The sequence below is a fragment of the Cupressus sempervirens genome, chromosome 9 (assembly GCF_028749045.1).
Source record: "Cupressus sempervirens isolate cs-2001-9-10 chromosome 9, ASM2874904v1, whole genome shotgun sequence".
Taxonomy (NCBI): domain Eukaryota; kingdom Viridiplantae; phylum Streptophyta; class Pinopsida; order Cupressales; family Cupressaceae; genus Cupressus; species Cupressus sempervirens.
Window position 1 is genome coordinate 357,062,687 of NC_143126.1, and position 16,661 is coordinate 357,079,347.

The 16,661-nt window shown below is 36.0% G+C and overlaps 1 protein-coding gene across 2 annotated transcripts in view; it reads right to left on the minus strand.

Annotated features, from left to right (window-relative positions):
* Positions 1-2,042: 2,042 nt before the first annotated feature.
* The window catches only part of LOC149538775 (polyketide cyclase/dehydrase/lipid transporter), a 249,549-nt gene continuing 234,930 nt past the window's right edge, over positions 2,043-16,661 (minus strand). For both annotated transcript variants that reach the window (XM_089800099.1, XM_089800098.1), the window contains exon 10: positions 2,043-2,481. In XM_089800099.1, the coding sequence (XP_089656225.1) occupies positions 2,213-2,481 (269 nt within the window). In that variant the 3' untranslated portion in view covers positions 2,043-2,212. The remainder of the gene's footprint in view (positions 2,482-16,661) is intronic.

Below are 16,661 nucleotides of genomic sequence, written 5' to 3' on the forward strand. Positions count from 1 at the left end.
TTAGTAGGACACATTGAGATTATGGAATTTATATCCCTACTTGTTGTAGGCTTCTAGGAGTAAGCCTAATTCAAGAATTCCAAATGTAGTGTCCAACTATAGTTTTCTTTTTAGTTCATATTGCCAAACTCTTTTAGATCATTTTCACATGTGCATTGGTTATTTTAGTGATACTTGAGGATTTTGATGTATGACATTAAATTATGATATTATTTATATATCATAAGCCATTGGGTAGTTTGATATATAATGAGCTTTAAGTTGATGGTTATGGTTATTTTCATGATGATGATTAATACATTATGATGTTATATATATTTATGGATTTACTAGTTACTAACCCCATACTTGCATGTGTATGGATATCATGTATTTCTTACATTTAAAACTTTCAACACTCAAATCATGCACTACTTGATATAGCATAGTAACCTCGTGTGTATGGGAGGCTTACTGAGCCACATATGGACACTTGGGTGTCAAGGTCCAAAGAGATTTGTTAGGATAACTCAAAGGTTAGATGTATGTGATGATCCGTATGTTTATCTTAAGTTTCCTACATGTGAATTGGTTGCCTCTAGGTTTAGTATGTATCACCTTTACAATATGTGTAGGACTACTTAAGATGGAAAGCTTCTATGAATCCTTGCCTAAGTTTTGTATTGCTATTGATTTTGTAGTTCATTATCCGAGTGGGACCGTATAGTGAGAGTGAGCATTTGATTCCACTTGGTCTAGTGGTAGTGATTCTATTGCCATTTGAGATTCTAATGTTTGTACACTAATTTTGGATGATTATTCTAGTAATTGTACTTGTTCGCCATTATTAGAGACTTGCTCATATCTCTCCCTTATGATGTATATTGTATCATGTACCATTGTATGAGTTGTGATTCTTATGGTATATTAAGTTTTATACTTGGACTATTATTACATACCTTGTGACTTGTGTAGTGCGTGTTGTATCATTGTGCATACCTTATGTAATGATGTCCTAATTTTCATTTATGGATGCGAGACTTTGTATTTATGGTTAATCTAAATAATTAATTAACACATAAATCTCTACATTATGGAACACTTGAGAAATGCAATATGTGCATGTATTGCATTTCATTGTATTGATTTTGTATCATTGTATAAAATTTAAGAAACAATTTATGTAAACTTAGTAACATGTTTAGGCTGATTTTTCTTTGGTTTCCTAACAAGGCATTGCATTTTGTTGCACTTTATATGGGCTAGAAAAGTCTATTTGGATGCCTATTTAGAAAAAAACTAGTTAAGGCTCTAGAGAGTATACAACACCAATAGAGAGCTATGATCTAATAGAACTTTGAACCTTTTGGAATTTTTTTTTGTAACTTTACTTGAATCATTCACATATTTTAATCAATAACTTAATTAATTTGTGGATGCAAATTTCAATTAAAATATCATTTAAACTTATTCATTTGCTTAGCATTCTAAACAACAATCATAACCTCATCATGTTTTCATTAAAATATCTGTTAGAAAAGTTTTTAGATAATCTATTTCTACTAAATACTTGAATATAGGTATTCTTTAGATTGCCATCATTGAAAAATTAAAGAAAGCATACTACATCCATCAAGTTTACTTTTATCAACATAAAAGAAGAGAAGACTCTACTCAACCAAGTCCTTATTCTTAATAATCTTTTTGAAATTGAATTACTTTCATCTTGATTTACACAAACTTAAACTTTTCCAAAATATTTTAATTATTTTCTTTTTCTTTTTGATAGATTAAAAAATACCTTAAAAGGTCTCTATTTACAATGGGCAGTGGCTTGATACCAAACAATTCATACATTTTATTTTAATATAATTTTTCAAATTATTTTAAAGTTATTTTATTGTTGCACATTATATATTAAATAGATTTTAAGCTGGTGATACTATTTTTTTCTTTTTAAGAAAGTAGAGTCACAATTAACCATTGTTAACAATTAGACATCACATCATAAAACAAAGATTTATGCATTAAATATTTTTTTAAATGGACAATAATAATAATCATTAGCATAAACATTTTTTATTTGATTGGTTGGAAAGAATGAAAAGTAGACAGAATGAAAAACTGTTGGACTGTTTTCTTTTCTTTTTTCTTCTAAAAAAATTGCTGGACTTTAATATACATTTATAATAAGTACAATTTTCATTGCATCTTAGATACTTTGTTAATCCACTCAGTTTGGATTTAACTCATCCAGAGGTGCAAGCCATTTCTTTGAATTCTTATTGCCACTGCTGCTGTTACTAGTACTATTGTTATTACTACTTGGATGAATGCCAGACATGCCTTGTCCAGGTATAGAAAGTTTAAAGACACCATCATCATCCTCTTGACCAAGAGGGGGCATCGATTCTCGAGGATGACGAAGTTTTAACTTAAGCAAGCGAGAAACTTCATGTAAACCTCCCCACTTCTCAAATGCTCGAGCTAAATCATAACGTCCTACATCAACATAAACACCAATATATATCACTAAACTCAAGTCAAGAGGCTTATGAAGTAAAACATTACAATTCTCTAAATAACACAAGTTACAAATCATTTTAAATTTGATCCCCATTCTTCCATAAAGTTTTACATACTAATCCTTAACTTGGTTACATGCACAAGAAAATTTGAAACAAGTAGCCTATTGGTTTATAACTTTCATTTTTTTCCCAAAGTCCTGTGAAGTTGATTTTCCCATTTGCATCCCGGGTTGGTTTGTCACTTTTTGAGGCAGCTAATGTATTATCGTGCATCTATCTACAAATATTCCTTGCTCAAAAATAATTTAAACCTTAACAGGTCTGATATGCCTGTAAGAAGTAGTCTAATATTTGAAGCAAGGAATTGCCAAAAAAATTTAAAATTATCATGTAACTTAAAACTGGAAGGAAAACGTTCCATGCGCAAGTTGAATTCTTCAATGTGGCAATCAGTAACATTCTTACCCACTCAACAGAGACATTTAATCTACTGTTGTAGTTGCATATAGCTCAAGGTGAATGGAATTATAAAATGTATATCTAGTTATTCTTTAACCATTGTTATTGGAATAGAAAGCATAAGTGAGTCTCCATAGTCATTGAATTGCATCAAAGAATCATCATAATAGAACACCACAATAAACTGAGAATATGTAGTGGATGAGTTTGCTTACGAATGGCACCACCTCTTTATCACTATAAAGGGGCAGGCTTGTTGCTAAGGAGGATTGTTTGCCATCCTTATGTTAGTGCAAAGTTCTTGGCTAAGTTTAATATTCATCCCCTATATGGACATTGCTACCACTTCTTCATAGAATGGAGCCCACACTTGAGATGACACTCAAATGACTTTAATAATGAGGCACCTTATGCTCTTAATGATTATGAGATGTTGATAGGGATAGTTCTTCTGTGATGCCTATAAATTATGTTTTTAATGATCTCAATTAGTAATGAGTTTCCCACATACATTACTGATGATAATGATGATGAGTGGTTGTGGACATATGTTGCAGAAGATGTTTGAGGTTCTGACAGGCATTTGAGGTAATGGATATATTTTCAGTATGTATAACTCCTGTTGATTGATTTCATCTGATTCTATGCCTACAACTCATATCTAATGGGCCTAGACATACTAGGCTAATTCAAATGCTTTAGGGGCCAAATCTTTCTTGGGATGGAAGGAGAGTAGAAATCCACACTTCCAATTGTGGATGGAAGTAGCATATGCATATACAATTATAAAATTCCAATGATAACCTTGAATTTTTTTTAGTGTAAAGGGCAGCTACTGCATAACAAGAAAAAGTGATCCACTGAAACAATGTAGCATATAGAGCACAGGCAGATTTTGCTCATGAGGTGATATGCATTCTTACCCCTTGGATTTATGTTTTATGGTTACTAACAAATCACGATTAAGTTATTGTGCAACATGATTTTGGTCTTAATCATGAATTTATTTTCAAAAGGCATTGAAATTTGTGGTTAAAATTTGGAGGACATTTGTGTCTAGGCTTGTTTAGTACCTTCTATAGCTCTTGGCATACAGTTCACCTTGGAATAGTGCCTTCTGATCAAGTCAAAGGTAAATTGTAGAGGAAATATCATCAATGTCAGCAAGAGAAGCATACTGACTGTAAGACAACTCAAAATAAAATGAGGTCTATGCTAGATGACTAAGATATTGGCTATGTGGGAATAGCATAATGGACATGCTTCATCAAATCCTCCTTTAGTGTATCCCATCTTTCAAAGAATTTCCATCTGATGCCTCTTTATGGGCTCTAATAGGAGGATCCCCAGTTTGAAATTGAAGATGCATTGCTTAAATCTATTGAAGTATGCTAATTATGGAGATAAATCAGACCTCTACAGACTTGACCATTCCCAGATCTGAGCTATATAAACTCAAAATTGCCACCATCCCATTAGGTTTAATTGATGATAAGATTGGCAAGATTAAATAAGGTATTCATTAATGAGAGATTAAAAAGTTTAATTCAATTTTTTCAAGGGTAGAAATAACCTTCAGTGACCAAGCTAGAGGATAAGAATGAATATTACAACACAACTTGGTGAAATTGGTTAAGATAAAATTCTGGAAGTAGAAATATTAGAGCATTAAGTTGGAATTTCTAAATGTGATTTGCATTTAAATCTTTGAAACTCATTTGAAATAGAGTTTACAAAGTATATGTAAAATTAATATTCTCAACAAGTTAATCCTATTTTGCAAGGTGAAATGTTCGAGGCTAAGTAGAAGATGGAGGTGATCAAGAACATGGGAAGACTATGGCAGGAATTCAAGTGTAGGTGGCTTCCACTCCAAGAATCCAAGCTCGAGACTTCAAGGGCTTCAAACAAATAGGCTGTTAACAACTCGTTTTATATAATTTAGACTCTACTTGTAATTTTACAATTCAAGGAATAAATAACAAGTTGCAGATAAAAAAGTTCTATTATATGATGTTTTATTTGAAATGAATATGCTATTTACAATTGATAGTGACTATATTCTCAACAAGTTAATCCTATTTTGCAAGGTGAAAGGTTCGAGGCTAAGTGCAAGATGGAGGTGATCAAGAACATGGGAAGAGAATGGCAGGAATTCAAGTGTAGGTGGCTTCCACTCCAACAATCCAAGCTTGAGACTTCAAGGACTTCAAACAAATAGCTGTTAACGACTCTTTTTATATAATTTAGACTCTACTTGTAATTTCATAATTCAAGGAATAAAAACAAGTTGTTGATAACAAAGTTCTATTATATGATGTTTTATTCCAAATGAATATGCTATTTACAATTGATAGTGACTAAACGTGATATGAAGCTTAATTCCAAATGCATACACTGCTCTATAATGTTAATAATTGCATAGCAATATATCACAATATATAATGGTTGTGTCTGATAAACAAATAAATATATGCTCAATAACCTGGCAATGTTCTCTGATATACAATGGATCACATGCGAATATCCAGGCTGTCTTGGTACAATAACAATGTTGTTTATTGCACAGGTTGTATCTGGTATGTTGATATCAATATGCTCTGAACAATGGAAGCCGTCTCTGATATATCATTATGTACATATGCTTCAGATATGATGTTGTCTTTGATATGGCCGATAGACACTTGCATTGATGATTGCCAAAGACATTACAATGCTCTAAATAGAGCGATTCACAAAGGGATATAATTTATATTATATTCTGAATTCAATAATGATGTCTTTTGCAAATGATACAATCTCCAATAAATAATGTACAATAGACAAGGTACGTTCATTCCTTTCCAAACTCTATTTTATAATGTTGGGATATCCCAGTCTGCCATCCTTCAAAATACTTCCCCACAAGCATTTGATTTCTCTGATCTGATAGGCAACTTATTGTAATTGAGGCATAATCAGAAGATTCCACCTTTCTTTTTGGTCTTTTCAGTCTTTGGTTGATGTGATGTTTCTCTGCTTTGTATGAAGAGGATCTCCTTAAGTTTAGAGAAGACATTGCATTGGCCTATTTTGTAGAGGATATTTTTAAGTGAGTAAGACGATTGTGAGATTTCATTTATGGGGTCTTTAACTTAGGGGCTTGATGTTATGTCTGCTTGTAACCCATTTAAGATGTGTTCATTGTCCTGTATCTTGAATTTGAAGGTTTATTAGTTGACATCTTGTTCGAAAGGCCCTATGCGCTTCATCCACGGGAGACCAAGGATCATTTCTATGCTTCCAAGATTGAGGATGTGAAATTTGTTTATATAAGAATAGTTTCCAATCTTTAGAGTATGTGTGGGGGTTATGGTGTCCCTTCTTAGTGATGGCCCATTTTCCATTTGTATGTCAATGCCCTTACGTTTGTAACCAGGCACGTAATGGTTATCAATCCATTCTTGCCTGATGAAATTGTGTGTAAATCTACTGCATAGAAGTACTTTTATGTCTTCCTCATCAATTTGTCCTCTAACTTAAAATGTGTTATGAGAATATCCTTATAAAGTGACTGAGAATCCTCCTTTCTTATCTTCTTTAGGGGGTCTTCCTTCTCTATCAATGTCACTATCCAAGCCTTCTTCATCTTCAATTATTGGTCTTACCTCTATATAGTGAATTTGTCCCTTCCCCCTGCAAGTGAAGCACAACTTTTGCTTCCTAAGTTCTTGTCTTGTTTCAACATCAAGTTTCAATTGGTGACAAATAAGACTCCTTCAAAGTAGATTTTTTTTCATCAAAAGGATTACATCTTAGTGCAACCAAAGTCCATGTCACTTGCCTTTTTGATTGGTTCTTGCAACTAAACGAGGATTTAGGTACCTTACCCAACCCTTTAGTGGGTCTTGTAGACCATCCATGAAGAGTATGACTAGGTGTTGCTCAGATGTATCTATAACCAATATGAAGATTTGTTGGAATGGTGATATATTCTTCTATTGATCCTTTGTGTTTGATTTGGGTCAATATTTTTAAGTGTAGCTCAAAATGCTTCTTGTCAAACCCTTATATCAACCTTTTAGTACTGAATTCTATATAGGAGGTGATTTTGGAGTGCCCCATGGTTATCATTCCATGATACAACCATTCATCTACTACCCCATCAAGGTGGAGGGCTGCATATTTTATCACTTCTTCCCTCAAGGGGTTTAGTTAGAAATATGTGTCAAGCTTTTGAACCCATGCTTGAGCTGTCATTTTTGCTGTCCCATCAAAATAAGGGATGTTTAGCTTTTCTACCTTCGTTTTTAATTCGAAAAATCCTTACTTGTTTTCTCTTCGAGGTAAGTATTTCATTCTCAAGTCAAGATATTCTTTAAAAGACATCTCTTTTTGTAGGTCACCTACTTCCCAATTTTGTTTGATTTGTTCTTGTATCTTGATAAAATAAGTTTCTTCTCCTATTTGATTTTCTGGTGGTGCAAACTTTGGGATTTCCGGCCTTGAATGTTGCCTTTTTGGGCTACCATTTTGTGATTGTTCCTCTTGTCTAGTTGAGGCTTTGTGCTTTTCATTTGCATGGTTTAGTGTAGTGTGGGTCAAAACATTTATTAATTGTGTTATATTGTTATGAAGTTATCTCTGTTCATTCAACACCTAGTCTACCTTGCTACCCACATTTCCTTCTTCACTCATTTGTGCTACCATGATGATGGACATAGCTTCAGTGACAGACACACAACCTTGGCAACAAACATGACTTCAGTGACGGACACAGTCTTGGGGACAAACACAACCTTGATGACAGATTGAGCCTCAACAATAGACACAACTTCTATGATGGACACAACCTCCGCAACTGATAGAACTTCCTCGACATGGGCACAACTTGATCCCTCCATGTCTTCACAAGATCCATGCAAGAAACATTTTCATTTTTTTGGTGTTCTCCCCATGTTGGTGTAGTAGAAATATTTAGCAAATTCTCCTAGAGCAGCCCTGTAATCATGCCTTCGTTCTCCGCACATAATGCATCACCCTTGTTTTTGTCATCCATTTTCTCCCACTTGTGCAAATGAGATATTAGTTTTTCTTCACAATGCTTAAAAACATTACTGACCAATTTATATGTTGCTATAGAGGGGATACATTCTAGATTACGAACAACCCATAACATAGATTTGATGGGTTGGGATATTTCATCCATCTCTTCAATGCACAAAATCATAAGACTCTCCATAGCAACTAAAGTATTAGTATCGTGATCTTCCTTGATGGTTACCAAGAAGTGATGAAACATATCATGGACCAAATTTTGCAATTTGAGATCTAAGAGGAGGTTACTTTGACATTTGCACAATTCTCCAATATTGTAGATCTCCTACCAAAAGGGTCACTATTGAAGTCATCAAAACTCTGAAAGATGTCATTTATAAAAAGCAATATCTCTATCATGGCGTCATCATCATACCGTGCTTTAAGAGCTGAAATTCTCAAGACCTCACTGAGACATGCTACAACTACCAATCTTTTATCCTTGTCATGGTGTCTTAAAAGCCTAGGTTGACTTAAGGCATTCTTAATCGGCGTGAGGATTCATTGTATAAATCTTGAAAGTAATTGGTTCACCTTACACAAACATATTTCCAATATATCTAATGGAAGATCAACACCCTCCCTGAGCTCTGTGCTAATCTTTTGTAGTGCCTTCAACCACCACTCTCCATCGCTATTCGATGCCATAGTGTGGTCCTAGTAGGCTAGCAAGATCACCAGCTTTGATACCATTGCAATGTTCCGTTCTAGGGTTGCCTTATGAAATTTGGTACGAAGCCCTTTGCATGTTGTTTTCTTTGCCACTTTATTTTCTAGCTTTCCAACAACATCCTGTAGTATGCTTCAAGTAGTCTTATCGTCTGCTTCAGGTAGTCTGGTTGTGTGCTCCAGGTAGTATTCCTCAGTGCTTCGAGTAGCTAATGCTTCAGGTAGTTCTCCCTCAGTGCTTCTGGTAGTCTTTCTTTAAGCTTTAGGTAGTCTTCCTCAGTGCTTCAGGTAGTCCATTTCAATGCTTCGATAGTCTTTCCTAATGCTTTGGGTAGTTCTTGTCATGTCCCCATTTTGGAGGCAATTTGATTTAATTAATTTAATTAATTAAGTTGTCCAAAATAATGAATATTTTATAGGATGACTAATTAATTATTTTAATTAAATAAATAAGTGATATTAAGTTAATTATTTATAAAGTTATCAAATAAATAAATATTAAAAGGTAACTTTATATTTAATTAATTTAATAAAGTGACTTGAATTATAAAATATTTTTTATAAAGTCACTAATAGATAAAATAAAATAATGTTCTAGAAGTTTCTGGAGAAAGTGGAGAAAAAGAATAAATAGGCACCCGGGCTTCATTCTAATCATCCAGTTGTTTATTTCTCTCTTAATATCAAATTGTGATTCAGTCACATAGTCTATTCTGGAGCCAAGTGGTTTCAGATAGTCAATTGATCTTTGGGAACGAAAACTCCCTTGGATTAGCATAACTGAGGAAGTGAAATATCTTCTGAAGGGTTGCACATTTGGAGGTGATACTTCAGTCACTTCAACTAGGGCATCATCGGGCCTAAGGCCATTTTCAGCATTTCAGCATTTCAGGAGACAATTTTAGCAGGGCCGAAATTATTGGAGGTCATTTCTAGTAGGTCTGAAATTATAGGAAGCCATTTTAAAGTAGGCCGAAAAAGAAAAACCGAAAAAGCAGGCCGAAAAAGTAGTCCGAAAAAGAAGCTCCGAAAAAAGCAATCCGAAAAAAAAGCAGTTCGAAAAAGCGGGTCCGAAAAAGTAGTTCAAAAAAGCGGATCTGAAAAAAGCAGTTCAAAAAAGCAAATCCGGAAAAAACAAGTGGAAAAAGTAGATTGGAAAAAAGCAAAGCAGAAGGGGCAGCATTAAAGTAAATTATTGCAGCCATCTACAATTAGGTTCTTCACTTCTCATTTGGCATATTTTCTGAGAAATGTAGGTTTTCAGCTGAGTACAAAATATAGCTTCAGCACTTAACTGTTTTCATATTGTACTTGTCTTTGTTTGCCATTTGGCATTATTGGTATCAAAGGAAGGCTAGGATTTTGCAATTTAAAGAGCATTATAATTTTTAGACTATCTATATCGCAAACCTAGAGTTTGATGATCAGCTTATTAGTTTGCATGCCAATTGTTTGACAAAATGTCAATTGGCTGTAAGTTCTCTTTTTGGCATAAATAATGTTATAATTTTGCATACTAAGTGTTTATATTAATGACACTTGGTTGTAAGTGCATTAATGCCATCTTAGGTCGCATCCAAAGTATTTGTCATAATCACTAGTTGCTGTAGCTGCATATTGCAAGTAGTTAAGTCTCATATTTGTATTGAATATTGTCAAAATTAGTTGCACATTCATGTTAGGTCATTGTTTAGACAATCTGGAGTTTTTTTGTAAGCATTCTCTTTGATGCAAATCGAAACAAGAGTCATTGCAACAATCTGAAAAGTTATATCAGTCATATGACCCCTTGTATGCAAAGTGTTTGACAAAATTCTTTGAGCCTTCAATCAGCATTTTAAGGTCGGAATTGAGCAGGATTATTACAGTGGTATCAGAGCGGTTTCCTGCCAGCCTGATTGGGTTATTTCAGATTGAATTCAATTATCAGTATGGCTTTCACAGGAGACAAAGATTTGGAAGAAAGAATGCACAATGTAAAGAAGAAATTAGATTGTCCATTTCAGCAAACAGAGGACCTTCTAAGAACTTTGCAGGAGTTGGAAACTTATTTAGGCAAGTTTGATCAGTCAAGACCCGATGCTATGCAAACAACTTTATCTCCAGCAATTGGTTCGTTGGTTAAGCCTCGATTATTGAGACATCATGATGAGGCAACAAGACTTACAGATCTCTCTTGCATTAGTGAAATCATGAGGATAACAGCTGGCCTTGATTCTTATGACGATCAAATTATGAGAGAGATACTTCATGCCATGGTAAAAAGCTTCGAAAAGTTGGACAACATCCGAGACCCTTATTTCACACAGAGGGCAAGATTACTTGAAGTATTTGCGAGGTGTAGATTTGAAAATATTATGCTGGCAATAGGTTGTATTGGTGACATTTGCAGGATGTTTAATACATTTTGGAATATTATGGACGAGTTTCATCCCAACAGGGTATTGGCATCAATGCACTCCATCATGTTCACAATCTTGTTTGAGGAGGAGGATGAAATTTCTAAACTTTTGGCAAAAGACTTATGGTATGTTTGGACAAAAGAGAGGAATTTGTCACCTAGGGCACGTATGTGTTTAAAGAGCCTGATTGATAGGCCTAAGGATCGTACCTTCCCTATGACAAGCAGAAACTTGTATGAGGAGTTTAACAGACATGCGGATTCGATAGAGGGAGACATTAGCCCATCTTCAGGTAATGGTTTATTTGCATCATCTTTACAGGTAGAAGGGGTTGCAAATGTTGTGCAGGTTGAGCCAGTTGCATTAGAAGGTGATATCACAAGCACATCGGATTACGTGATTGACACAGATAGTGATTACAGTACAATTGGGCCGGATGAAGTTACAACAGTTGAGGATACTGTCATGTTTGAGGATAGTACAGTTGATCAAAAAGTGAGCATTTAGGACTTTGCAGAAAATGAGTATCAGGCACAGTTGGATACTTCTTCACATGAGATAGAGGCTAGTAGCTCTTCACTTGGTTTGGCAAGCCAGCTGAAGACAAGGGACAAGGATATTGTCGCGGCTTTATCTCATCATGACAGGATGCATGGATTGATTGAGAATCACATTTGGATGATTCAACTGCAGGAGAGACAGAAAGGAGTCACAACAGGTTCTTGTGTTGACTTACAGGCGATTAGGGAAGGAATGGGAATGATGAAGTTGAGTTATTTACATCTTCTATCAGATCGTGACCATCTTCTTAGCTTTGTCGAAGACTATTCAGATGCCTTGAGGAGGAAGAAGGAGGAAGTTGACAGGCTTTCTCGCGAGCTTGAGAATACTCGAGCTTCTTTGGTGAATACTTCATTGGCATTATAGGACTAGGAGAGACATGGGGATAAGCATGGCATGGAGTTGAGTTTAGTTTCATCTTGCACTCCTGATACTCAGCTTTTTGCGGCACATAAACCATATGGGGTTGTTGATAATGTTGTGAATTCATCTTGTATTCACATCCAGGATACAGGGACAATGTCAGACAGGTATCTGGAGTTAGTTGGTATTTGTCATATTACTCAGGTGAGGAGTTTGCTTGAGTTACCAACTAATTCTAGTTTACGGATATGGACTCGAGATTGTTATATTGGCGTTTGGGATTCAGTTGACTGGAGATCTTTAACACTTTTTGGTAGCAGTGATTGTTTGGGTGCTATCATGGATTTGATTAGCAGATTACACGGTGTTGTCTTTTCTTGTGCCAGTAGCTCATCCGATGTTGGTATTAGTTTTTATACACTGGCGTTGGGCTTTGTTCATATATCCAGTCGACCATTCTTGCTGGAATGTGTTGATGATCTTTCATATTTGGCAGTGTGTACAGATGAGTCCCAGGATCATATTGGCATTGATGACATCCAGGAGGATGCAGTGGGCAGTTTTGAAGACTTAGTTTCCTTGGCAATTTCTTTTGGTACAGAGGAGTTGGATAGCGGTGCTACAGTTTTTGATACTCCGTATGTTGATATGAGCTTTGGAGTTGATTCGCAGGATATGGATGGTAATACTCTAGAGACCAGTAACTTTGAGGATACTCCTTTAGACAGTGCGTCAGAGGAGGTTGGTAGGAGACAGTCTAGCCAGTGCCATCATGTGTCTAGTCAGTTGAGAGTTAGTGAGCGAGACATTGCTATCACTTGCCAACATTTCGATGCTGCTCGTCAGTTGTTAGCAGTTTATGGACGGGGTTCTCCTACTAGTGATGAGTAGGGAGGCAGTTATCTTTCCTTGACAGAGTTCCACTCTTTATGGGAGGCTATCCAGACTCTGAGACTGAATTATATGCAGTTGGCAGCCGACAGAAATTATCTTATGGAGTGGGGGATTATTGGCCAAGGAAGATAAGGTGAGTGAGCTTACTCAGTAGCTCGAAGTGACTTCTGAGATTCTTGAGAGTACACAGTTGGCTTTCAAGGAGTCACAATTTCATTTGGCTAAGGTGACCGTGGAGTTAGAGCGGCTGCAGTCTTTACCAGATTCTATACAATCACAAGCTATGGTGTCTGGTGATCCGAGGATGTCCATGGTCGAGATTGTCAAAGACAGTGGAGATGGGGATGCATCCATCCTTGATACTAACATTGGCATATCGGGTTTGTTCCCACTAGAGTCAGATTCAGTTGAGTTGGGTGTTGTAGCAGATTGTTGTGGTATGCCTGACATAGTGGTGGCCTCTAGTACTGATGGCACAGAGACTAGAGATGTTGTATCAAAGATCATGTGTGATGTTGGTGAGCCGGCAGTTGGCATGGTTCCTGCTAGTAATACTCCCTTGGTGATATTTTCGGAGGTAGTAGTCAGTTCCAACATGGTTAATGATCGATTGCAGTTAGTTTCATCTGGATTGCAGTCTGAGCCACTGACTGAGATTGGCGCATTCTATCGGCATTACACTGTGAGGTATGCTCATCAATTTACCTTTGATAACCATGTTGATGAGATGATGATACAGAGATGTACTTTGGTTCCTAGTGTTTGTCATCAGTTATGGGACGGTTTGACGCCTCGGGATGAGAGTTGTGATGGGCATGACATGGCAATAGATTCTGTGGTTGATAGCTTGATAATACATAACTTAGAGCAGGAGTTTGGGAGTGATGCTTCAGCGGTTGTTGTTATTGATTCTACTCCTTTGGCTATGACATCTCCTAACTTAGCTGGTGATCAATCACAGTGAGTTGTATCACTTGTTCATGGTGAGTTGTTGACTGAGGTTGGTTCTTTTTATCAACATTATACTGCAGGGTATGTACATCAGTTAGCATTTGATCCTTGTGTTGAGGAGTTGATGGCAGGGAAATTTGGTTTGGGTTCCATTTCTTGCTGTTTATCTTGTAATGTCTTTTCACCATCAGCAGTGCATGGGAGTTATGGTTATGAGACAGTGGCCGGTGATTTGCAGGGTTGTGTTGACTACAGGAGTTGTACAGTGTGTGGATTCTCCATGCTTGGTACAGTTTCATTCGGGAGCGTTCACCATTGTTGTAGAGTTGGATTGTACATTCCGTATAGGCCAATGGGATGTGTTGATGGTATTTACTGTGTTGGCAGTTGTGATTTTGGAGTTTGGTTGAGCTGTAATTGTCAGTTTGATTATGGATTCCTCTTGGTTATATTGCAGAGGATATTACAGGAGCCTGTGTTAATTGACAATAGTATAGTTCATGACTACATTTGGGATCTAGGCGGATTGATTGGTTTATTGTTCAGCCATTGCTTGGGGACAAGCAATTTCAAGAAGGGCGGACTGTCATGTCCCCATTTTGGAGGCAATTTGATTTAATTAATTTAATTAATTAAGTTGTCCAAAATAATGAATATTTTATGAGAATGACTAATTAATTATTTTAATTAAATAAATAAGTGATATTAAGTTAATTATTTATAAAGTTAGCAAATAAATAAATATTAAAAGGTAACTTTATATTTAATTAATTTAATAAAGTGACTTGAATTATAAAATATTTTTTATAAAGTCACTAATAGATAAAATAAAATAATGTTCTAGAAGTTTCTGGAGAAAGTGGAGAAAAAGAATAAATAGGCACCCGGGGCTTCATTCTAATCATCCAATTGTTTATTTCTCTCTTAACATCAAATTGTGATTCAGTCACATAGTCTATTCTGGAGCCAAGTGGTTTCAGATAGTCAATTGATCTTTGGGAACGAAAACTCCCTTGGATTAGCATAACTGAGGAAGTGAAATATCTTCTGAAGGGTTGCACATTTGGAGGTGATACTTCAGTCACTTCAACTAGGGCATCATTGGGCCTAAGGCCATTTTCAGCATTTCAGCATTTCAAGAGGCAATTTTAGCAGGGCTGAAATTATTGGAGGTCATTTCTAGTAGGTCTGAAATCATAGGAAGCTATTTTAAAGCAGGTTGAAAAAGCAGAACTGAAAAAGTAATCCGAAAAAGAAGCTCTGAAAAAAGCAATCCAAAAAAAAAGCAGTTCGAAAAAGCGGGTCCGAAAAAGCAGTTCAAAAAAGCGGATCTGAAAAAAGCAGTTCGAAAAAGCAAATCTGGAAAAAGCAAGTGGAAAAAGCAGATTGGAAAAAAGCAAAGTAGAAGGGGCAGCATTGAAGTAAATTATTGCAACCATCTACAATCAAGTTCTTCACTTCTCATTTGGCATATTTTCTGAGAAATGTAGGTTTTCAGCTGAGTACAAAATATAGCTTCAGCACTTCACTATTTTCATATTGTACTTGTCTTTGTTAGCCATTTGGCATTATTGGTATCAAAGGAAGGCTAGGATTTTGCAATTTAAAGAGCATTGTAATTTTTAGACTATCTATATTGCAAACCTAGAGTTTGATGATCAGCTTATTAGTTTGCATGCCAATTGTTTGACAAAATGTCAATTGGCTGTAAGTTCTCTTTTTGGCATAAATAATGTTATAATTTTGCATACTAAGTGTTTATATTAATGACACTTGGTTGTAAGTGTATTAATGTCATCTTAGGTCGCATCCAAAGTATTTGTCATAATCACTAGTTGCTGTAGCTGCATATTGCAAGTAGTTAAGTCTCATATTTGTATTGAATATTGTCAAAATTAGTTGCACATTCATGTTAGGTCATTGTTTAGACAATCTGGAGTTTTTTTTGTAAGCATTCTCTTTGATGCAAATCGAAACAAGAGTCATTGCAGCAATCTGAAAAGTTATATCAGTCATATGACCCCTTGTATGCAAAGTGTTTGACAAAATTCTTCGAGCCTTCAATCAGCATTTTAAGGTCGGAATTGAGCAGGATTATTATAGTTCTCCCTTAGTGCTTTGGGTAGTCTTTCTTTATGCTTCAGGTAGTCTTCCTCAGTGCTTCAAGTAGTCCTTTTCAATGCTTCGGTAGTCTTCCTCGATGCTTCGAGTAGCTAGTGCTTCAGGTATTTCTCCCTTAGTGCTTCGGGCAGTCCTTTTTAATGCTTTGGTAGTCTTCCTCAATGCTTCGAGTAGCTAGTGCTTCGGTTGGCTAGTGCTTCAGGTAGTTTGTACGGTTTAGATCGGAAAGACAATTTGGCCGTATGGCCTAAGGGTGATGAGAGGTGTTTGTATGACTGGTTGGAGATGGTTGTGCGGTATGGAGCAAGATGGTCGTATGGTGAGGTTTGGGAGTTGTGTGGATGGGTACGAAAGTCATAGAGGGCCGTTGGGGTGATGGGTTGAGTTGCACTTTGAGATGCAAGAACAAAGTGAATATATGTGCCAAAAATGCCAATTAATACCAGTACAAATATTGAAATCCAATCACAGAGGTATATGTATTTGCAAACAAAGATGGTGCATGAAATTGCCAGACCCGAGAAAGTAATACAGAGACAGAGCAGAGCGAGGGTTGAATCCCACCGAAACTAGATTAGCCAAGTAGGGAAGATCTTTCACTTTCGAAATGACAAACAATACAGAACTCCAACAGGAATTCACAGTACAAAGAAATAAT